The following is a 24888-nucleotide window of genomic DNA, read 5'->3' on the forward strand; positions in this document are numbered from 1 at the left end:
GTTACCTGGTTCCCATTTCAGCCCTTCCTTAGGGTAATTGCTTTCTTTCCTCAGTGGAAAGTTTTTTCTGTGCTAGGTGTGTCTCCCTATAGGTACAAACGAGATCTGGGTACTTACCGCCTTGCATCATGGGATATGGGGCTGCCTTGAGCTGGTAAAAGTGACTCTCGAGCTTAGCAAGTGCCAAGTCGGAGCCGAGGATCGGCTCCGAACCCATCAAGCAAGAAAGAAGGCGAGAGAAGACAACTAACATGGAACGTTATGGTAGGTACATAACTTCTCATTTACTGTCTGCTTCTGTCTATAAGAGACACATGAGGATTCAGCTCATGGATGAATTTACTATTTCCTATCCAATGGTCAAGGTTATGTTTGAATAGCATTACGGAGAGACTTTGCTTCACATGGATGGGGAGCCTGTCCCACAGCATGGGGATTCTTTAAGACTCAAATCCTTCTCACCCGCTTGTTCTTTTTATGTTTCAGGCAAAGTTTAGATCCCTGGATCTAGTATTTCTGGTGCTGCTCATTTTGCAAATGTGCAAAAGCTCCATCAGGGCTGGATCTAACTTTGCTGTGTATGCCAATCACCGATCACCTCTTGGCAACCTGTAGGCGACTGAGTATAGAGGCAGGGCTACACAGTGATCCATGTAAAGGACAGTATGTTAATACCTTGGATTCTGTTGGTGAGGAACCTATGTGGGGTGCTCCAAGTCTTGCATTTGCCTAGATAGACAGGTACATGACGAAGTGGGCATTGTACTCGATGAGTCTGCTAAGGGCCATGTAGTGTGGTACTGTAACTTCCTTGGACCTGGATGCCATACCCTTACTTATAAGTTGGGCAACATAGACTGATTTTCTTACTACCTTGCTACATGCTGGTTAAAGGCCAGATTACTGTCTGTATATGTTCCCAGCTCTGTGACTACAAGGTCAACAGTTCACTGTGTCTTATCAGTAGACTAATTTGCCTGGGTGGATGTTTTCCCAAAAGGCACTGTAATGCACTTCTTTACATTGAGTTTTAATCTGTGGCTTTGGCAGCACTTATTTGTTTGCATTAGACCCTCTTGCAGGATGTTAGTATCATGAGAGGAATTTGATAGCTCCCATTTTGCATTTGTTTGTGAACCTGGGGATCCAGAGGCCCTTGACCTTAACCTTGGCCTCCGAGAAGTAGATGCCAACCAGGAGTGGGCTCAGCACAGAACCCTTTCGTACTCATCTGGTGACCTGCCTCTTAGTGGAGGTGGTCACACCAGTCTTGACATCTTAGGTCCTATCTGTAAGCCACCTGGCAATTCAGTGAATTATACAGAGATTTATAGCTAGTTCAGTGAGTTTGTCCACAATACTGGAGTTGTGGTATTTTATCGAACTCCATAGCCAGGTCTAGGTAGGTGGTAATGCACCATATTCCCTTCATCCATTGCCTTGCTTACCTTCTTAAAGAACTCTACCAGGTGAAGTAAGCATGAACTTCCTACTTATATTAAGACACACCAGTTGCTTTGACATTTCTTTTTACTTGCCTGCCTGTTTGTGAATCCCTTGTTTGATGAAAGAATGCTGGATACAATACTTGCCTGCCTTGTCATTGGATGTGTTCCAGATGCTTGTCTGTCTGTTTACTTTGCGACTGAATGAGCTTTTGCCTTGTTCAGTTTTAGGCTATGCATCTCTTCCATATGGAGTCAGTTGATTAGTTTTGGAGTTTCCTACCTATAAATTCTCTTGTTAATGAAATAACTTAGGTATGTGTGTGTGTGTGTGTGTGTGTGTGTGTGTGTGTGTGTGTGTATATATATATATATATATATATATATATATATATATCATCCATGCAAGACACCAATACTCACAAGTCTAATCAGCCCCTATAAAAATCTTACACACCTACGCTCAGCAAATAAACTACTGGTATCTAGACAAAAACCCAGCAATAAAGCAGGGGATTCCCTTTTCTCTAACACTGTGGGAAAAACCTGGAACCTTCTTCCTAGTGAACTCACATCTCTTTCTTCCACTCCACTATTCAAAAAGGAACTCAAAATATACCTTAAAACCCACTGGCTATGTCCTTGTACCAACCCTGACTGACATCCCTGTTCCTGTTATCCCAAAGTGTAGCATTAAATGTTAAGTTGTCAATCTCACCTTCATTCTTGCTGGATGGGTTCGGAGCCGAACCTTGGCTCTGACTCGGCCTAATACTAAAGCTCGAGAGCTATTTTTACCGGCTCGAGGCTATGCTATGTCCCATAATGCTAGGGGTCATATACCCAGATCTCATTTGCCGCTTCAGCTACGAGGTTGCATTTTCACCGGCTCCAGGTCGTATTTAAGATTTTTTATATTTATAGTTAGTTTTTGATATATATTTTTCCCTGAGATCTTTTCTAGTAGTGTTAGTAGTCTCTCGACTAGTCTTCCCTCCCTTTATTAATAGTTTTCCTTACTCTTCTCCACCCTTTAGGTGGTTAGGCCTTTACCCCCCTTTTATAGTAGTTTTGTACAGGTTCCATTCGGAGTGTGTGTGTGTGTGTGTGTGTGTGTGTGTGTGTGTGTGTGTAATTTTGTTTTATTTTACTGTAGTAAACTTAATTTTTCTTTGAGAGTGTCTTTTCAAGTGTTGTGTGTGTGTTTGTTGTGTCTGGTATACTTGTCTGGACTTTTTTGTCCCGTTCCTGTGGTATCATGTCTAAGGATACCAAGATATCAGGATTCAAGAAGTGTGACTCATGCTGTCAGAAGATGTCTCTGACAGACGGTCACACTTCTTGTGTATTGTTTGGGCCCTCTGCACCTGCAGGACTCTTGTTCCATCTGTCATGCTTTTAGCCCAAGAGTCCTGCAGGAACACAGAAATAAGCTCATCCTAAGGGGCTTATTAAAGCCCGAAGGTTCTCCTACCAAGCCTCTGTCAGGAAAACCTTCTAAGCCCGCCAAACCGTCGGCTCCATGTCCGGAGCCGACGCCGAGCGGATCTTCTTCTGCCTCGTCGTTTCTGGCCGGAACCGATACATCGAGGCCTCAGTCGGCTCTGACCTTGGTGTCGGAGCCATCTCCAAGCCGAAAGCATTCCCGATCTCCTTCATTGGAGTTGGTCAGGTCTGCTCCGAAGTCCCCTTTGCTGTCGCAGCGGAGCCATAGGTCTCACTCCTCTAGATCTTCCAGGCTTTCGGACCATGATGTCGAGAGGGTAGTCAGTAGGCTTTTGAAGTCGCAGGTGCTCACCCAGTTATTGCATAGCCCATCTCAACAGACAGCGGCTTCCCCAATGCCTGTTCCAGTTCCTCCTCCGACTATTCCTTCGAGCTCGGAGCCGGAGGATGTCGGGGTTGGTACCGTGGGGGCGTCGGAACCGATTCCACCCTTATCGGTTCCTTCGTTGGTTCCGATCCCTTCATTGGCTCCATCCTTGGAGGGATCTGGGCGCCAGGACTCCCTCATCGGTTCTGACCCTTGCCCGACCCAGTTTTCCCTCTCGGAGCATCGGTGCAGGTGCGTTCGGCCCCGACATCGGCCTCGGAGCCATCCCTCTCGGTGCCGGGAGGAGCTCTCATCTCTTCAGAGCTGGGTCCCTCTTCTCTGCCTGATAGGGGTACTTTTGAGGTCATGAGGAGCGTGCTGACTTGTATACTGGTGCCACGGTCAGCTTCATCGGCCCCTCCTTCCATGGTGCCTGCTTCGGCCTCTGCCTACCCTCCCGAACCCAAGCGTGGAGAACCAACGCTCCAGGTTGCCCCTTTGGGTGTATCCTCCTCTTCTGAGGCCTCCCCTGATCCTGCGGGGGAGCCCCCTCGGAAGAGGACATGCAAGAGGAAGCATGTGGACTCCCTGGAGTCAGTGACATCTGACACCGACCTGGATGATTTGGAAGGGTCCCCAAGGTCCCCCGCTGAGGATGTCTCATTTTCTGACATCCTAGAAATCCTTAAACAGAGGGGGAACTGGTCTACCCTCAACTCTTCCGAGGATGAGTCGGTGTACCTGGATGCGTTCGGTTCTCGCCCTTCCACCTCCTAGGTGTCCCCCGCCTTTCGACCCACTCATGGAGGTGGTGGCTCGGAAGTCATGGACGGCTCCGGATACTATGGAATCAACTCCCCGGAGGCCCACAAAATATATTACAGCCCTTTTGGACAAGCAGTTTCTCACTAAGGGCGTCCCCGTTGATGCCATGGTGGTGGCGGCGGCCACTAAGAAGGAGTTGGCTGACCCTTCAGTTCCTGTCCATCCTCCTAATAAGGAATCTAGGACTATGGATAGGTACGGCAAGCGGATGTTTTCTTCAGCGACCTTTGCCATGCTTTCGCTGAATTATTTGTGCCATTTCACGCATCTTCAGAGAGACCTTCTCAAAGAACTAGGTGATACCTTACAGGACCCATCAGCTGCGGGGTCTCAGGAAAAGATCAACTCCCAGCTGGGGACCCTGAACTCTATTGTAAACTCCTCCATGCGGCTCATTTCCTATGCCGCCGATGGAGCGAGTAGGGCTGCAGGCACGGGCGTTGCTCTAAGGAGACACGCCTGGATGCAGCTTTGCAACTTTGCTGACCCCTTCAAGGCATCCTTCACTAACACCCCCTTTGACAGTTCTGCCTTGTTTGGACCTCAAGTGAAGGATACATTGACCAGGTGCGAGCAGGAAGGCAAGACTCTGTCTGCCGTGGGAGTCCGTTTTTCCACTCCTTCTAGACCATACCCTAAGGGTCAAAAGGGTGGAAAAATGTGGTTCAGGAAACCCCAGGGAGTACTACCTGATGCACATGGTGAGCTTCCCTCCAGAAGCAGAGGAGGGAACAATAACAGGCGTCACCCTAGGGGCAGGGGGGGGTCTGCAAAATCAGGGTAGCAGAGAATCTTTCTCTGACAAACCCTTCCAGCACCCCCGAGGAGCTGCCCGACTATCCACCTTCGGAAGCAGTCGGGGGGAACACTATCACTGTACCCAGAAGCCTGGCATTCCCTCACGCAAGACAAATGGGTACGGTCGATCATATCCAAGGGTTACAGAATTCCCTTTATTCACATCCCACATCAGCCAAAATGGCCCCTTCCAGACGTTCCACCCGGTCTGAGAGATCAAGCAGCACTAGAAATTTAAAAACTGCTAAGAAAAAAGGACATCCAGCCAGTCCCAGCAGACCAACAAGGATCCGGAATCTACTCCAAGTTCTTTTTGGTACCAAAAAAGACAGGGGACTGGAGACCTATTCTGGATCTCAGCAGGCTGAATAAGTCGGTTCAAAGAACGAAGTTCCGGATGGTCATGCTACAGTCCATTCTACCCTTTCTGGGTCAGGACAATTGGATGTGCTCTATAGACCTTCAGGATGCGTACTACCCATATCAAGATGAACAGGTGCTCCAGAAGGTTTCTCCGCTTCCGTCTGGGAGCCAGTCACTACCAATTCAGAGCCCTGCCCTTTGGCCTCACCACAGCCCCCGGGGTGTTTACCAAATGCATGGCAGTAGTTGTGGCTCACCTGAGACGAAAAGGATTCCAGGTGTTTCCATATTTAGACGACTGGCTCCTTACTGCCACCACCAGGCACCAACTACTCCAATCCAGAGATTACGCTGTACAAATGTGCAACGCGCTAGGTATCTCTATAAATTTCGAAAAGTCTGCATTGTCGCCTTGTCAGTCTATTACCTTCATAGGCGCTGTTTTAAACACAGTGGAGCTCTCAGCAAAACTACCTACACAAAGAGTTTCAGACATTCGCAACCATGTTCAGATCCTATTACAGAAGAGCAGAGTCCAGGCCAGATTTGTACTAAAAACACTTGGTCTCATGGCAGCAGCAATCACTTTACTCCCCCTAGCGCGTTTTCATATGCGGATCCTGCAGTGGATGCTATTTTCCCAGTGGTCCTTTCAGCAGCTCCCCATGTCACACACCATTCTAATCACTCAGTCATGCAAAAGACACCTTTCTTGGTGGACGGTCTCCCCTCAGGTACTCCAGGGCAGACCTGTGGTCCTTCCTCCTCCTGTTGCCACTGTGACAACGGATGCCTCCCTGATTGGGGGGGGGGGCATTTTCGGGGAAGGACAGTCCAAGGCACATGGCAACCCTTCGAATGCCACTTGCACATAAATGTCTTGGAAATGAGAGCGGTACTTTTAGCGTTGCAGGCCCTTCAGGACTCTCAACCCACCGGGACTATTGCGATTCAAACAGACAATATGTCTGTAGTGTGGTACATCAACAAGCAGGGCGGGACCAGATCCTACCCCCTATGTCAAGAAGCTCTCAGACTTTGGCAATGGGTGATCTCTTCTCAATGGTTTCTGGTAGCAACGCATATTCCCGGGAAGTCCACCGTCATAGCGGACAAACCGAGCAGAGACATTTTCATGCCTCACAAGTGGTCTCTCAACCAGTTAGTAGCGGAAAGAATTTTCAGAAGGTGGGGTCAGCCTTGCTGCGACCTTTTTGCAACACCTCTAAACAGCAAGTGCCCAGACTTCTTCACCCTCTTCCTTCTCCCAGGTCTACCCCCCAGAGATGCTGTAGTTCACGATTGGCCTCGGGGTCTTCTGTATACATCTCCCCCCTTTCCCTTGATTACTCAATTAGTCCAGAAAGCGACTGCCTTGAGAGCCAGGATGATCCTCATTGCCCCTTACTGGCCTCAACAAATTTGGTTTCCGTTCCTGCAATGCCATCTACTGGAGAAGCCCTGGCATCTGGACCCAGTGCCAGATCTTCTGACCCATCAATCAGGTGGGCTGCATCAGTCCCTTCGATCTCTCAACCTCACAGCTTGGTTGCTCCACTTCCAACCCTAGCCAGGCTTCCCCTTATCTCTTAACCAGTTTGCGATATCATCCTTGCTTCTCACAAGTCTACTACCAGAAAGACTTATGCTAGCAAATGGAAGCGTTTCTCTGTCTGGGCAGGGGAAAAACAAGTGGACCCCTTTACGGCTCCTGTCCAGACAGTTCTAGAGTTTCTAGCAGAACTCTTTTGATTGGGCTCCTCCTCAGCCACCATCAGAGTTCAACTGGCAGCTATTGCAAATTTCCATGTTGGCTTGTCAGAGACCAGCATCATGTCCCACAAACTTTGCAAAGCCTTTTTAAAAGGAACCCCTTTACTCAGGCCCCCGGTTAAGGACCCTCCCCCACCGTGGGACTTAAATTTGGTACTGTCTTCTTTAATTCTTCCTCCCTTTGAGCCGGTGGCTTCTTGTTCGTTGAAGTTGTTCTCGTGGAAAACACTCTTCTTAGTAGCCATCACCTCAGCAAGACGGGTCTCGGAGCTTCAAGCCCTTTGCGTTCGCCCTCCTTATCTTGTTTTTCACAAAGACAGAGTGTCAGTTAGGACTAATCCATCTTTTTTGCCCAAAATAATCTCAGAGAAAAATCTGAATCAGACCATAGATCTTCCAGTCTTCTTCCCAAATTATACCAATAGAGCTGAACGAAAGTTACATTGTTTGGACATTCATCGTCAATTACGCTTCTACCTGGATAGAACTAAGCAGATGAGAAAAGCAAACCAGCTCTTCCTGTCTTATGCGGAAGGGAAACAAGGCCAACCAGTCTCTAAGGTAACCTTGTCCAGGTGGTTGTCCTGTCTTATCATGTTGGTCTACCAGTTGAGGAACAGGGAACTTCCTAATAAGCCTAGAGCCCACTCAACCAGAGCTTTGGCTGCTTCAATAGCCTTTCAGGCAAGATTGCCGATGGATTCCATTTGCGCAGCGGCCACTTGGGCCTCTCCTCATACCTTCATTTCTCATTACAAGCTCGATATGGCCTCCAGAAGTCGGGCTGATTTTGGTTCCACTGTACTCAAGAGTTTGTTCCCATTGAGCCACCCAGGACTTAGGTGCTAGGGACGCTGTCCCATCCAGCAAGAATGAAGGCGAGATTGACAACTTAACATTGAGAAGTTATGTACTTACCATAACGTTCCATGTTAGTTGTCTTCTTCTCGCCTTCTTTCTTGCGTCCCACCCCCCCATCCCCCTAGCCTGGGAAGATCTAGAGTACCTTGTGAGAGTTATTGCCACCTCAGTTATATCCCCAGCTAGCTCCCTTGCTCCCTTTTTTTTTGCTAGCTCTTCTAAAGGTGTTTATGGGACATAGCATAGCCTCGAGCCGGTAAAAATAGTTGTCGAGCTTTAGTATTAGGCCGAGTCGGAGCCGAGGTTCGGCTCCGAACCCATCCAGCAAGAAAGAAGGCGAGAAGAAGACAACTAACATGGAACGTTATGGTAAGTGCATAACTTCTCAATACTACTCAACCCATAGCTACTTTTAAGACCATTGCCTCCTTCCCCTCTTTTAATCTGCTCATATAGCTATCCTGAGACTTTACAAAACTCATTCTTCATAGAGACTATTATAGATGAGGATAATTGTACCCAGGAAGGCCTTTACAAACGTGTCACTGCTTTATAGATGGGTCACTGCCATTAAATGTGTCCCTGCCTTGTAAATAAATATCTGTTCTTCTGTGACATTTACACAACTCTTTTCAAATGTCTCACACCCTTCTAATTGCTTTCTCTCTCCTACTAGTGTGTGGTAAAAAAAAAAACATATTTGTTTATCTATCATAATTACTATGTTACCCTGTATACAATTATTACTTCTTGACAAGTGAACTGTATCTGTAGTTGCATTATTCTGATGTTAAGTTATCAACTCGCCTTCATTCTTGCTGGATGGGTTCGGAGCCGATCCTCGGCTCCGACTCGGCACTTGCTAAGCTCGAGAACTCATTTTACCAGCTCGAGGCAACCCTATATCACATGATGCAAGGCGTGACTACCTCAGATCTCATTTGCCGCTTCGCGAAGAGGTCTCCTTTTTACCAGCTCAGGTAAAGCTTGAATTTGTATAAGATTAGTCAGGGTTATTTTTCTCCCTTTCTTCTATTTGTCATTTTTGGGTTATATATATATATACATATACTTAATCCCCTACCCTATTTTCCTTCTCTTTTACGTCAGGATTTATTTCCTTTCTTCAGGCCTTAAGCCTCCCTCTCAGTTAATTCCTGTCAGGTTAGTGTTGGTGTGTTTTTTGTGGGTTAACTGTGTGATTGTTGTGTGTCTGTGTATTTTTGGACATAATTATGTCTAAAGAAGTGAAGGTCTCAGGCTTCAAGAAGTGTGACTCGTGCTGTCAGAAAATGTCCAGACGGTCACACTTCTTGTGTGTACTGCCTGGGGCCTTTACACCTGCAGGACTCCTGTGCTATCTGTCACTCCTTTAGCCAGAGAGTCCTGCAGGAACGAAGAAATAAGCTTATTCTTCGTGGCATGTTAAAGCCAGGGGGTTCTCCGACCAAGGCTGGGTCGGATAAGCCCTCTAAGCCATCTAAGGCCCAGGCTGTAGTTCTCAAGCCTTCGGCTGTGGCTCCGACTCCTTCGGAGTCGAGATCGGCTCTGGCTGGAGCCGATCTTTCCACTTTGGAGGTTGTAGTGTCTGCTCCGTCTGGCTCCGATACACAAGTACCCATTACGTTGTCGGCTCCGGCCGGAGCCGACGTGTCTTTATCCAGTATTGGAGCCGATAAGTCTTCGGCTCCATCTGGAGCCGAGGGGTCGTTGGCTCCGATGGCTCCATCCAGGAAGAGATCTCGGTCTCCTTCCCTGGAGTCGATTCGTTCGGCTCCGGGATCTCCTCTTTTGTCAGAGCGGAGCCATCGGAGCCGATCTTCAAGATCTTCCAGGCTGTCAGACCATGATTTAGAGAGGGTGGTAAGCAGACTGTTGAAGTCACAGGCACTAGCCCAAATGCTCCATAGCCTGTCTCAACAGACGTCTGTTATTTCTCATCCCCCTGAACTTCCTCCTCTGACTCTCCTTCAGAGTTCGGAGCCGGAGCTTCTCGGAACGGTGACCGTGGTTGCGCCGGAGCTGATACTTCCCCTTTCAGCTCCGACGTCTTCGGCTCCGATCTCCTCCATGAGACCTTCTTTGGAGGGATCAGGTCGTCGGGTCTCCCTTGTCGGCTCCGAGGGGGCGAGTGGCATCGGACCCTTGTCCGACCCTGCTCTCCCTCTTGGAGCTTTGGCATCGGTGAGCTCGGCACCGACATCGGCTTCGGAGCCTTCTCTTTCGGTGGGGCCGGGGATTCCTGTTTCTTCGGAGCGGGATTTCTCTGGTCTCCCTGGGAGAGGAGCCTTCGAGGTGATGAGGAGTGTCCTAGCCCCTGAGCTAGGTCAACGGTCTATTCCTTTAGCTCCTCCATCTTCGGTGCCTGTTGATGTCGCTTGCCAGTCTCTTGCTCCCTGACCCAGAGATCCATCGCCCCAGGTTTCCCCATTGGGAAGAACTTCCTCTTCCGAGGTTTCTCCTGATCCTGCAGGAGAACCCCCGCGTAAGAGGACGTGTAAGAGGAAGCACACAGACTCCCCTGAGTCTACTACATCAGATACCGACTTAGATGAGTCATAGGGCTCCCCACGGTCCCCCTCTGAGGATGTCTCCTTTTCAGACATCCTGGAACTCCTTAAGCAGAGGGGGAACTGGCCTTCCATTGACCCCTCCGAGGATGAGTCGGTATAGCTGGAGGCTTTTGGATTTCGACCCTCCACCTCCTGGGTGTCTCCGCCTTTCAACCCACTCATGCAAGTGGTGGCTCGAAAGGTGTGGGCAGCCCCGGAGTCTGTGGAACCAGTTCCTAGGAGGCCCTCCAAATTCATTACAGCCTCTTCAGACAAACAGTTTCTTTCTAAGGGCTTCCCTGTTGATGCTATGGTGGTGGCGGCGGCCACCAAGAAGGAACTTGCTGATCCTTCTGTGCCTGTCCATCCTCCTAACAAGGACTCTAGGACCATGGATAGGTACGGTAAGCGGATGTTTTCTTCAGCGACCTTTGCTATGCGTTCGCTGAACTACCTTTGTCACTTTACCAGACTTCAGAGAGACATTCTCAAGGAACTAGGTGAAGTGGTTCAGGATCCTTCGGCTGGGGCTCAAGAAAAGATTGCCTCACAGCTAGGAATCCTCAATTCTTTGACTAACTCCTCCATGCGGCTCATTTCTTATGCAGCCGATGGAGCGAGTAGGGCCGCAGGCACAGGAGTGGCACTTAGGCGTCAAGCCTGGATGCGGCTTTGTAATTTCGCAGACCCTTTTAAGGCGTCCTTCACCAATACCCCCTTTGACAGTTCGGCTTTGTTCGGGCCTCAGGTGAAGGATACATTGACCAGGTGTGAACAAGACGGCAAGACCCTTTCTGCCATAGGAGTCCATTTCTCCACCCCTTCAAGACCCTATCCAAAGGGTCAGAAGGGAGGGAAAATGTGGTTCCGTAAATCTCAAGGAGTCACGCCGGACACACGTGGTCAGTTTACCCCCAGAGGCAGAGGGGGTAATAATAATAGGCGCTGCCCTAGGGGCAGAGGGGGTCCGCAGAATCAGGGTAGCAGGGAGCCTCTCCCTGATAAACCCTTCCAGCATCCCTGAGGTGTTGCCCGACTGCCCACCCTTGGAGGCAGTCGGGGGAAGATTGTCGCTGTACCCAATAGCCTGGCGTTCCCTCTCTCAAGACAAATGGGTACAGTCGATCATATCCGAGGGCTACAATATCCCTTTCGAGAGGTTTCCCATTCCTCACCAATCCCTTCCAGACGTCTCACCCAGTCTAAGGGAATTGGCAAAGCAGGAGGTATCAAAGCTCCTAGCAAAAAGAGCCATCCAACTAGTGCCAGCAGACCAAGTAGGATCCGGCATCTACTCAAGATTCTTTTTGGTCCCCAAAAGGACGGAAGATTGGAGACCAATTTTAGACCTCAGCAAACTAAACAAGTTTGTCAAGAAGGCCAGGTTCCGGATGGTCACGCTTCAGTCCATTCTACCCTTTTTGGGCAAAGACAACTGGGTGTGCTCAATAGACCTTCAGGATGCGTACTATCATATAAAGATTCACAGGCGCTCCAGAAGGTTTTTCCACTTTCGGCTGGGGTCCAGTCATTTTCAATTCAGAGCCCTGCCCTTTGGCCTCACTACAGCCCCCAGAGTGTTTATCAAATGTATGGCAGTGGTTACGGCTCATCTGAGATGTCAAGGATTCCAGGTGTTTCCGTATCTAGATGACTGGCTCCTCTCCGCCACCACCAGGCATCAACTTCTCGAGGCCAGAGACTACACTCTGCAAACCTGCAAACAATTGGGGATTTCAATAAACGTCGAAAAATCTTCTCTGTTGCCTTGCCAATCTATTACCTTTATAGGCGCAGAATTAAACACTGTCAGCATGTCAGCCAGACTCACAAAACAAAGAATTCTGGACATCCAGAAGTATGTTCGGATCATATTACTCAGCAAGAAGATCAGAGCCAAATTTGTCCTGAAGGTTCTGGGTCTCATGGCTGCGGCCATTGTACTACTACCATTAGCCCGCTTCCACATGCGGCTTCTGCAGTGGATGTTGTTCGCTCAGTGGTCATTCCAGCAGCTCCCCATGAGTCACGAGATTTTCGTCACACAATCATGCAAGAGTCATCTAACCTGGTGGATGTCTTCTCCTCTGCTCCATCAGGGCCGACTGTTTGTTCCCCCAGTTCCGGTTGCCACAGTCACTTCGGATGCCTCTCTGATCGGGTGGGGGGGGCATTATCAGGGCAGGATTGTCCATGGGACTTGGCAACCCATAGAATACCATCTGCACATAAATGTCCTAGAGATGAGAGCAGTGCTTTTAACGTTGCAAGCCCTCAGCGACTTTCTTCCCTTAGGGACTATTGCAGTTCAGACGGACAACATGTCTGTAGTCTGGTATATCAACAAGCAGGGCGGGACCAGGTCTTATCCACTGTGTCGAGAAGCTCTCAGACTTTGGCAATGGGCAATCTCCTCTCATCGGTTTCTGATAGCAACGCATATCCCCTGGAGATCCAACCTCTTAGCGGACAGACTGAGCAGAGCTATTCTCATGCCACACGAGTGGTCTCTCAAACAATCGGTAGTGGACGAGATTTTTCAGAAGTGGGGCTTCCCTTCCTGCAACCTTTTTGCTACACCCCAAAACAGCAAATGCCTGGACTTCTTCACCCTCTTTCCTCTACCAGGCCAATCCCCGAGAGACTCTCTGACCCAGGATTGGCCTCGGGGACTTCTGTATGCCTTTCCTCCATTTCCACTGATACCACAAGTCATTCAGAAAGCTACCGTATTGAGAGCCAAGTTGATCCTCATTGCCCCTTACTGGCCTCGACAAATTTGGTTTCCATCCCTGCATCGTCATCTCCTGGCGCAGCCTTGGCATCTGGACCCAGTTCCAGATCTTCTGACCCACCAGTCGGGTCAACCGCACCGGGCCATTCATTCTCTCAACCTCACTGTTTGGTTGCTCCACTTCCTTCCTTAGCCAGGCTTCTTATGATCTCTAACCCCGTTAGAAATATCATAGTAGCTTCTCTAAAGTCCTCCACCAGAAAGATTTATGCTAGTAAGTGGAAACGTTTTTCTTTCTGGGCAAAGTCTAAACACATAGATCCCTTTACTGCTCCAGTGCATTCAGTTTTGGACTTCTTAGCAGAGATTTTTCAATCGGGGTCTTCTTCTTTTACAGTTAAAGTCCAATTGGCAGCTATCTCTAAATTTCATGTTGGTTTAGCGGATCAGAACATAATGTACCACAAGCTTTGCAAAGCCTTTCTGAGGGGTATCTTTCTCCTGAAACCTCCAATCAGAGATCCTCCTCCGCAATGGGATTTGAATTTAATGCTGGCATCCTTGATTCTACCCCCCTTCGAACCGGCTGCTACATGCGCGTTAAAGTTTCTTTCCTGGAAAACAATTTTCTTGGTTGCTGTTACTTCAGCTAGAAGGGTTTCTGAACTTCAGGCCCTTTCTGTCCGTTCCCCATACTTGGTTTTTCTCAAAGATAAGGTATCTCTAAGAACTAATCCATCTTTTTTGCCCAAAGTTGCTTCCCAGATGAATATTAATCAATCTATTGATTTGCCAGTCTTTTTCCCTAATTATACGGACAAAGCTGAACAAAAACTTCATTGCTTGGATGTCCATCGTCAACTCAGATATTATTTGGACAGAACTAAACAATTCAGAAAATCTGATCAACTATTTCTTTCCTATGCAGAGAACAGAAAAGGTCTCCCAGTCTCTAAAGTGACCTTATCCAGATGGCTGTCTTCTATCATTTCTTATGTTTATCTTCTTAGAGGCAAGCAACTGTCATCAAAACCAAAAGCACATTCTACCAGGAGCCTGTCCACATCCACAGCCTTTCAGGATAGGCTACCTATTGACACCATTTGTGCAGCAGCCACTTGGGCCACTCCTCACACCTTTGTCTCTCATTACAAATTGGACTTGGCCTCCAGGGACAGGGCTAGGTTTGGTTCCACAGTTCTCAAGAGTCTGTTCCATTGAGCCACCCAGGATAGAGGTGCTAGGGACGCGGTCCCATCCAGCAAGAATGAAGGCGAGTTGACAACTTAACATTTAGAAGTTATGTACATACCATAACATTCCATGTTAGTTATCTTCTCTCGCCTTCTTTCTTGCGTCCCTCCCTCCTTCCCCCTGGCCTGGACTGATCTTGAGGTTGTACCCTTTTTGGGGGGTGTTGTCACTCTTTCCAAGAGTTCCCAGTAGGAAGACTCATTATTGTTAGCGGCTATTGGCCTAGTTTCTCCTACATTTAGTATTCTTCTTCCTTGGGAAGAAGTGTTTTTGGCAGGGCTTTTTTCTAGCTACCCAACGAGATCTGAGGTAGTCACGCCTTGCATCATGGGATATATGGTTGCCTCGAGCTGGTAAAATGAGTTCTCGAGCTTAGCAAGTGCCGAGTCGGAGCCGAGGATCGGCTCCGAACCCATCCAGCAAGAAAGAAGGCGAGAGAAGACAACTAACATGGAACGTTATGGTATGTACATAACTTCTAATTTTGTTATATGTGGAGCTTTTCTCCCTGGGCCTCTATTGAAAATGGACATATATCCAGTTAAACTAGCCCGGTCAACAAATGTAAAATAAATAAATAAATAAATATATATATATATATATATATATATATATATATATATATATATATATATATATATGTGTGTGTGTGTGTGTGTGTGTATACTTTCATTTCATCGAAAGGAAGTTGAATGATGCACCAAAGTGCGAAAGTACCACATCCAGATCTGACAAATGTCGAGTGCCACTGTTGCGAATCCAAATGAGCAAATACACATTGGCATTTATTCATTTGAATTCGGCATTCCAGATGCAGATTGCACTATAGCGGGGATTGGGAAATTAACCCTTTGCCTTAATGTAGTGTGATCTCTGAGTTTGTATATTAAAGTAGTGGGGGGTGTGGGGGGCACAGCCCCTCACATAAGGCGTGCAGAGAGGCTTGCCCCACCTGCATAACGATGTTTGGAGACATTTGGAAATGTCTCCTGACATTTACTGTTTTGCTGCAGTTCGAAAATGGTCGAATCTAGTTTTCCACATTTTTTTTTGCAGCATGTTGTGTTTCGGCCTTTTAGTGTGATCGTACAAATGCCTAACAAATGAAGGTATACCACACATATATATATATATATATATATATATATATATATATATATATATATATATATATACACATATATATATTTATTCACTTTGGAACATCGAAATGCCATAATCTTGAAATTCAAAACATTGAGACCAAAATCTTAAAAGTTCATTATGCTGAAAGTTCACAATGTCAAATGTCAGAATATTCAATCGGCTGTGTAAACACTTATGATGTGCAAATTGGTTTCTGTGGCTTTCAGCTGTGTTATGTTGTAGTATAGTAAATAAGAAGGGAACATGACTGAGGTTACCTCTGAAACTCTACACATTGGAGAGATACATAGTAATGCATAGTGTTTTCACAGTGAAATAGTGTTTCCAAGAGATGGCTGAGGATAGTTTTTTACATTTTAAACAGGCAGCCATGAAACTCGGAATGGTATGTTTGCCATTTTGATCTGTGTAGTGCGATTTCAGAGTTGATGTATTTAAGTAGCAGGGGGTGTGGGGGGTGCAGGAGGGCTTTCCCCCCCTACTTATATTTGGAGGTTTAATATAGTTTGTTGTTTATTTGTTTTTGTATGTTGTGGTGGAATATAGTCAATGTTTTTTCAAAGTTATGGGAATCATTGTTTTCAAGTTTCGGTGTATTGAATTGTCAAGATTTTGGTCTCAATGGTTTGAATTTCAAGATTATGGTATTTCGATGTTCCAAAGTGAATATATATATATATATATATATATATATATATATATATATATATATATATATATATATATGCCTCTTGGGCAGTTTATTTCCATTAAGTAGCTGTTGAAAGTGCTTTTTCCTGCATCTTTAACAGTTTAAACCATCCCTCTACTAGTTTCTTGTGATTTTGTTTTCAGTTTCACCTGTTTCTTTTCAGTTTCTTATTATGTTTGTTGGCATTTAACTAGTGCAGAATGGAAATCTGAATTGTTTTGTATGATGTATTTCCCCCCTAAAAAAAGTTTTTCTTTCTCCTCATTATCTGCTGACCGTCAACTTAACTCTACCATTATTTGATCAGCCTAGTCACTCCACTTGAAGCCCACAGGATTTTTTGTGGGTTACATTCATCAGTTTGCAGAAAATTGGATGAGCAAGCCATCATCAGCCACTCTCCCTTACCGTCCTCTGTTGGCTCCTTCACTGCTTGACTTGTTAATCACTCCTAGGTCTGTAAATCATAGTGAGGGATTTATCACTTTGCATCATGGTGCTGGTTTGATGTGCTCTGGAAGTTGTGCACGGCTACACAGTGCTGTGAATATCATGTTTTGTTAAACTTTGGATGTAGATTACTTCATTTTGGCTTGGGAAGTGGAATGATTTATTCCGTGACAAATATTTCCTGTAAAGCTCGAGTTGCTGGTTTGCAGATTTAACGTGATTTGGTTCATTTAATTTATACATTAACGGTCTTATTATGGATTTTATTTATTCATTGTGTTTGTTTTCTGTCTTAGAATACTGATACTCGTATCACTTCACTTTGTCTTGTTGATTAACTTTGTCATTCTGGGATTTGGCAGAAAGGAATAAGTCTGTTAGTTCTTAACAAGCAGTTTTCTGGGGTACAAGGTTTGATTCCTTTGCCTTCATTTGACTGCTGTGTGACCATCAGCAAGTTACTTAATCATACAATGGTGTGAGGCAATTTGGAATTTAGGCTAGGCTTGTTAGTGGTCTCCTGGACCATATGCCTAGAAACCACCTATCTGTGATTTTACATTTGTTGTATGTTCAGCTTGTAAAGTGCACAGGAGATAAGTAGTGCAATTAATGTGAACTTGAAGATATGTGCATTGAGCATAACTAGCATATTTGTGTAATGATCTCTGGTTTGAAAGAGGCAGCTGCTATAAGCCTTTGTAAACTTGCATATTTCTTGGGGATGGTACTTACTGCACCTTTGTCACTGTTTGGTATGCCATCCTGCTGCCATTGCTTGGAAATTATTTTGTACAAAACACATATGCTAAATTGCAGGAAGAATCAGTTTCTTTTAAGTTCTCTGTGTAGTTTTAATTAGTTTCAGAACTATATTATGTTGACTAGGGAGTGCTGATGATATTTTTTTTATAAGTGTGTATGTGTGTATGGTACTCTCAAGTGAATTTATTTCAAACAGTGGTCATTCAGCACCTGAAATTGAAGCAAGTAACCACTCATTTTATTTATATTTCAGACAAAAAAAAAGTTTTTTGACAATGAACTGGAAAATCTTGAACGTCAACAGAAGCAGATGATTGAAAAAATGGAGCAAGACCACACAGTTCACCTCCGTGAAGAGATCAAACGGATTCGTGCAGAGCAAGAGCGGGAGTATGCCAAATTCCAAGAGGAGCAGAAGCTGAAAAAGAAGGAGGTGAGAAGTTGGGTTGAATGTAGTTTCTCCTGCATTTGATAGAGGGTAGGAACTGGCAGTCTCTCCAAGTCTACAATTTTCACATTTCTATTTGGCAACCTACATTTTCTGTACAGCAAAAAGCCATTTGTTTTCCACATGATATGAGAACTAGTTATTGGTTACTCCATGCATTTTCTTGTATTAAACCAAAAATGTCCTGCTGAAAAGTTTCATTTTTAGTGGAGTCACAGGGAGAGCGGTTTGATGATGCACACAATAATAAAGAAGGTAACTCTAAGAAATACAGTGTATAGCGTTGATATTAAACACTGTAAATTAATTTAAATGCAGTTAGTGAAATGTGGTATATTAGACAGTAGCATCGATGATTAATTTAGAGTAGAAAAAATCAGCAGATGTGATCTTTAATATCAAAAATAAGAAATAGTGTGCAACAAAATAGTGAATAGTATAAATGGTAATGGTAGATTGTATTGTAGAATTAAAATTTTATTGCCAGGGTTATTTTACATTTTTAAATGATTGTTAGCTGTTATTAGTTGCTGCATTAATGTTAGTACAAATGTTATTTTGTAGATTAAGCTTTATTTTTTCATTAGTTGAATTATTCTACCTTCTTTAATTTCTCCAAGTCTTTTGGGATTCTGATACCATAATAGGAGTGGACCGCATTCCTAAGTCAGGGTATTATTAGAGTTCATGAAATTAGTCTTGTTTCCCAATAGTAATTTAATATTAGCCAAGCGTGCTCTTCTCAGTACCCTCAGTGTACCCAGAATTGTCTCATATTGTAATTCATTTGTGGTTACATGCATCGGTAGTATATCTAATTATGACTGTAAAACGACTATAAATTTATTTCTAACACCAATTGCTTCTGCTACTATTGGAACTGCCTTGCTATAATTTTTCTACATTACTGTCATTTCTGCTTGCAAATCCTGATATTTTATGACTTTGTTTCTCTGTACGAATGACTTTGTAATCACCGGGTGTACGAATTTCAATGATCAGTGCTACTTTTGTCTTTTATTTTTATGGAATACTATATCTGTTTTCTTGCATCTATTTTTTGAATTGTTGGTAATGGGTGATACCATGTGATATACACTTTTAGTTCACTTTTCCAGTGTGTCTTAACTATGTCTGTATTGTAGTGTTTGCACAATCCCCAATGCAAATGTCTTGCCACATTATTGTGCCTTTCAGCACATAGACCCACTGCCATGCGTGTATCACATCCAGAAATAAGATTCCAGTTTTTCTTTACAGAACCTGCATTTGTCTGTTTTTCCCACCTTTTCAATGGATTTTGCAAATGGGTATATATGTAGTCCACTGTCCTGGGCTGCCATTATTTAACCTTTCACATTTGGTTTCATTTCACCTCTCTTTATCAATTCTTGCATCAAATCTTGGTCAACATGAGGTTGTTCCAGGAGATTTCTCTATATGCCACTATATTTATGAATTTTCCAATTTTCTTTTCTTTTCATCTGATCATTTTCTTTATATTCTTTCTTTTGTTTTTGGCTCATGACTTTTGTCTATTTCTGGTTTGATTTCAATTCCAGCCTGAGACCAAAATGCTTTGGATAAACTAAGCAAAGATGCTGTCTTAATGACTCGTCATGTTTTAAAACTTTTACTTTGTTTGGATCTGATGAGGTCAGCACATATGAATGCAGTCCCACAACTGCATATCTGCACATGCAATCAATTTCCCATACCTCATTCAGAGTGACAAATATATAATCTTGGTATACACTGACTTTTTTTATTTATATATAAATTCATAAGTATGAAGCATTTTTCTTGTTTTCCCGTCCAATCGATCCAATACTTTTTGGGACTAGTCAGTTACCCCAGAACTGCAAGTTTGAGCAGAAAGAGCAAATTGACTTACAGCTTGGACTTTATTCCTTCACAGTAGCATATCAGATGATGTTCAGTAAATAGGGACTCAAATTTTTGTATCTTAGGAGTGCTTCTTCTTTTTAACAGGATATTCCAGATATTACTTATAGAAATGCAGAATTTAGTGTCATCGTGTTTGTTGTCAAATTTTGAAATGTTAATTAGGTGGAGTAAAGATTTTCTCAGATTTACTTGGGGGAGTCCTCCTGGAGATGGTGTTGATTGATAAAGGGTACATCAAGTTATAGTTTGGGAATGACATAACATGGCAGCTGAGTGAAAGATAAGCAGCACTTACATTCAAACAGTCAGGGAGGATTATGAAGACATAAATAGTTCTATGTATTTTTACTTTGGCCTGCAATGATCTGGTTGGGCTGTCATATGCTTCTATTTTAGAATAAAGTGAAGAGGATACAAGTGTGGTAAGAGATGAAAGGAATATATGAGTGAAGGAAGAAGACATGATTTAACCATAGTAGTGTGGTCATCCATCAAAAAAGTATTCCATTATGTCAAGTTTATCCATGCAGTGCTGGCTTTAGTTACTGATCATTTTAAATGACGTTAGAATCTGAGTTGGTCATTGATAGTTACACCAAGAAGGTTTGTAGAGTCTGCTTTTTCTGTGGTTATGTTTTTTAAACATCTTTATTAAATTATCACTTAAGACATAGGCAAATATGCATCAACAGAAAAGAAAACAAACCATTTTAACATTTTTCCATTTAAATACATTATACATTGCATGTATTTCCTTTGCTACTATCATCAGTCCAGGATTGCAAAAAATTGCTGAATTCCTGTCATCCCTTTTACCTAATTCCTGCTCCTCCTCCTGAACATTATTCTGCATGTATTGTTGCCATGATTTCCATTTACTTCAATACAATTTGCTCCTTCCCTTTTCTAAAGATCCCTCTTCTAGTTCTTTTATCTGTTTTATAATTTTCAGTGCCTCAGATATAGTTGGTGTAGACCTGGATTTTTATTTTCTATTAATTGCTTTTTCGACAGCAACAAAATTACATTTTTCTGTGGTTGTACAAAAGAATCATGGTATAAGGTGGTCAAATCGTATTTGGAGGAGGTTTAACTTGTACATGTAAGGAGAAAGATTGTAGATTTTGATTTGGTTTTAATAAGCAGGCCTGTTTTGAATTGTCAGAATTGAAAACTGTGAAAGACAGTGAGCAGTAGTGTTAATCAAAAACAATAAACATGTTCTGTAATGATGAGTTCAGGAAAAAGATGAAACTTGGCATGTCTGCGATTTGTAGGGTTTAGCTTTGTTGACCTGAATGCACCAGTAAAGACTTAAACTGAAAGTAAAAGTTCATGGTCATTCATAAGTGAAATAGCTTAAAAACTGGTGTGTTCTTAGAGTGTCATTTGCGTATATCCTTTGTGCCCCCCCACTGAGGAGGTTTAAGGTATTACACAGGGAAGACTAGCTTTTATGGGGTTTTCTTGTAGTTTTTACTAAGTGGTTTGTCTGTGTGACCCTTTTACCCGTTGGTTTATATGTTGTTTGAGATATTAAGTGGCATTCCCTATATAGTAGTGAGCACAACTGCCTTCCAAGCAGCTGACCTGTGTTCAATTTTTCAGAGCCTTGTCCTTTTCTCAGAATCATACAGGGTACTAAGAGGTTGTCTATGCCTCCTGTATACAGCCTCAGCAGACCCTGTCCTGTCATATGTACTTTTGCAAATCCAGTAGTAGAGGAAGCAGCCGTCCAGTGGATCTCGCCACAATAAATATAACATGTTGGCGAGCTAGGTTTGTATCACAGAGAATGCCTCTTCTATGGAGCCATCTTCTACGCCACATAAAGCAAAGTGCTTCTCTTACTCTATTCAAATGTAATTAGGATGTAATGATGGGAAACTAGAAATTCATCCCATGTTTAGCACTTCTGTCCCTCATGGATGGGGGCAACAAGTAAATGTCCCAATATAACTTTGTACTGTCTGCCTCCAGGTTACTCATACAGAAAATATAAGGGCTAAAATACTGTGGGAATGTAAGTCTAGGCTTCTTGAGATCCTCACAGGTCCAGTAGCTTAGTAAGTACCTGTGAACCTATTAATGGTCAGTGAACTAACAGGTACAGCAATGCTAGTATAATCTTCTTATTGTGTTGCCCTATCAGGAGGTGTATTGTAAAGTACAGCATTAATATATAACATGAGGAGTAGTTGTCAAAGTACAGATCATTAGAGAGCTCTTTGGGTCAGTAGTAAATGTGAAGAGATAGCCATTCCATTTATTGATTGTGATCTGTTTGAGAGAGAACTCTTAAGCCATTCAACAGCAGTGAGGGTATTCATTGTGACACAAAGCTGGATGCTTAGAAAAGACCAGTATAACAGGTAATGTGAATTTTCCAGAATGAAGGTATTCACAAATAGATTAATTTCAAGTAGAGCTGTATTATTATACTGTGATTGACCTGAAAGTCATGTTGAATGTTAGAGATTAAATTGTGATTGAAAGTTAGTCAGTTCTTAATTTATCTTTGTAGGTTTATACTAGGCTGACAACCACCAGGGTCTTTACAAGGCCTAGCCTTGCAACCAATCCCAGTTTTGTCTTAGAGTTTCTTCGATGCTTATGTGGTGGAGGTATGTTAGTAAATAGGTAGCTAAGGGTTATGTGGGGGAGGGAGTATGACAGTTGGGGATTAATTTACTTTCTGTTGACGTTTGTCCAGCAGAGACCTGTAGGCCAGACCAGCAGTGAATTTGTGATTTTCCATCCAGTGTTCAAGGTTCCTTTTGAATAGGGTCAAGGATGACCTCTGCTTGACATAGACGGGGAACTTATTCCATAGCGTGGGGATCTTTTGAGACTCAAATCTGTCCATCCAGCAGGTTCTATTTATGTTGCAGACAAAGTTCAGGTCCCTTGGATCCTAGTGTTTCTGGTACTGCTTGTCTTGCGGATGTACAAGAGATCCATCAGAGCTGGATCTGAGGATGTCTTGTATGCTAGGCATAGACCATATCTCCGTAACCTCCAGGAGACTGAGTACAGGGATAGAACCTTATTAAGGCAATCTGTGAATTCATACCCTAGATTCTCCTTGTGAGAAACCTTTGAGGGAATTTCAGTTGTTGCAAGTACCTGGTTAGGTACATGCCAGAGGGAGTATTGTACTCAGTGATGGGTCTTATAAGGGCTGAATAGAGTGGTACTGTTACTTGCTTGGACCTGGATGCCATACCCTTGCTTATGAGTTGGGTAACATAAAATTATTTTCTTACTCTTTTGGCTATGTGTGGTCGAACCCCAGACTACTGTCTACATATTTTCCCAGATCCATAACTGTCGGGTCCACTATTAGTGGTGTTTTATTGATGAAGTAATTAGCTTGGGTGGATGGTTTCCCCAAAGGCACTCTAGTGCATTTCTTTGCACTGAGTTTTAGTCTGCGGCTTTCACACCAGTCATGTTAGACTCTCTTGTAGGATGTTGCTGGTGTGGGAGAATCTATGATGGCTCCCAATTTACAGTCATCTACAAACATGGTGAGCCAGACCTTTTTGACATTAGCCTTGACTTTGGAGAAGTAGATGCCAAACAGAAGCAGACAAAACACTGAGGCTTTGGGGTACTACACTGGTGACCGGTTTCTTGGTGAAGGTGCTCGCACCAATCCTAACTTCTTGGGTTCTGTCTGTGAGCCAGCTGTCAATCCAGCAAGTTGTTTTGGAATTTGTGCCAAGTTCTGAGAGTTTGTCAACAACACTTGAGTGAGGTATTATAACTAATGCCTTGGCCAAGTCACTGTAGGTGGTATGCACCATTTTTCCCATCCATAATTATGATGACCCTCTTCAAAAAGTCTGCCAGGTTAAGCAGGCAAGACCTTCCCTTAACAAAGCGAAACTGGGATGGTCCAGTGTCTGTAGATTTCCACCGTCTTTGTTGATCATTTCCATGATAGTTTGTATCATGGCTTTGCATATTAGACTGATGGGTTTGTAGTTCCCGGGGTTAGTTGATGGCCTGCCGTTATGAAGAGGAATGACTGTTGTGGCCCTTCATTCACCTGGCACGTAACCTGTTTTGAGGCTGTAATTGAAGAGTGCCTCAAGTGGTTCAGCTAAGTCATGTTTTAGGCTCTTTAGGGGCATACCTCTCAACCTGTTAGAACAAGAAATCTGGACAAAGCCATAAGTAATGGGGGGGGGGGGCAAAGGCCACAAAATAGGGACAATTTTTAATTATTGTTCCTACAAACTTAGAAAGTTGATAGAATAACAGGTTTTGCAGTAACATGGGTTTTCTGAAGGGTATGAAGTCTGAAACTCGAAAGTCTGTCATTATATTCTAACTACAATCTTTAATGAATTGCCAGTTTTTTGCCAGAAAACCACAGTTTATGAAAAATAGATCAAAAATATGAGGCCATTCTGTGAAAATCTGTACAGTTGAGAGGTATGTTTAGGAGGCAACAAGGGATATTGGCAGGAACCCACTGAAGCAGTGTTTTGAGCCTTAACGAGAACCTCCAGGACCTTTCCCTGTCAATAGTTGGGGGGGATATGCAAGAAGGGATTTCACAGGGGGTAGTGGGCGGTGAAGTAAAAAGCTAAATTTATTAGTCAGTAGATTTGCTATGTCATCCTGATCAGTGAAGATTGTCCATTTACCACCAGTTCTTTACACTGAGTATTACCTTTAAGGTTTCTCACTAGCTGAAGAAAGCCTTGTGATTGTCCTTATCATGGAAGGCTATCCTGACATTGTCACTGGCCTTGTTGGACTTTATTAGACTTCTTAGTTTCTTGATAGTAGAATCAGACAGCTCTTGAATTTATAAGAGTTGCTGTTTCTGATTTTGGCCTGATTTTTGTTGGATTTCACGTGTGTGTGCGCATGCGTGCATGTGTGTGTGTGCGCGCGTGCGTGTGTTTTTTTTTTTTTTTTTTTTTTTTTTGGTGTTAGACCTGGGCTGAGCATTAATGCAGCCATTTACATGTTTAAACGAGGTTTCTATGAATAATTCTGCATAGGTAGCTGTGTTCTCGGGGGTTTGGCAGAGATATGAATTTTG

The 24888-nt window shown here is 43.9% G+C and overlaps 1 protein-coding gene across 1 annotated transcript in view; it reads left to right on the forward strand.

The window, feature by feature from the left end:
- The window catches only part of STK10 (serine/threonine kinase 10), a 2623461-nt gene that overhangs the window by 2070930 nt on the left and 527643 nt on the right, over window positions 1-24888 (forward strand). Inside the window, exon 12 of the mRNA XM_044069104.1 lies at window positions 17724-17903. Coding sequence (XP_043925039.1) covers window positions 17724-17903 — 180 coding nt within the window. The remainder of the gene's footprint in view (window positions 1-17723; window positions 17904-24888) is intronic.

The sequence above is a fragment of the Protopterus annectens genome, chromosome 4.part0 (assembly GCF_019279795.1).
Source record: "Protopterus annectens isolate FY-2018-M chromosome 4.part0, PAN1.0, whole genome shotgun sequence".
Taxonomy (NCBI): Eukaryota; Metazoa; Chordata; order Ceratodontiformes; family Protopteridae; genus Protopterus; species Protopterus annectens.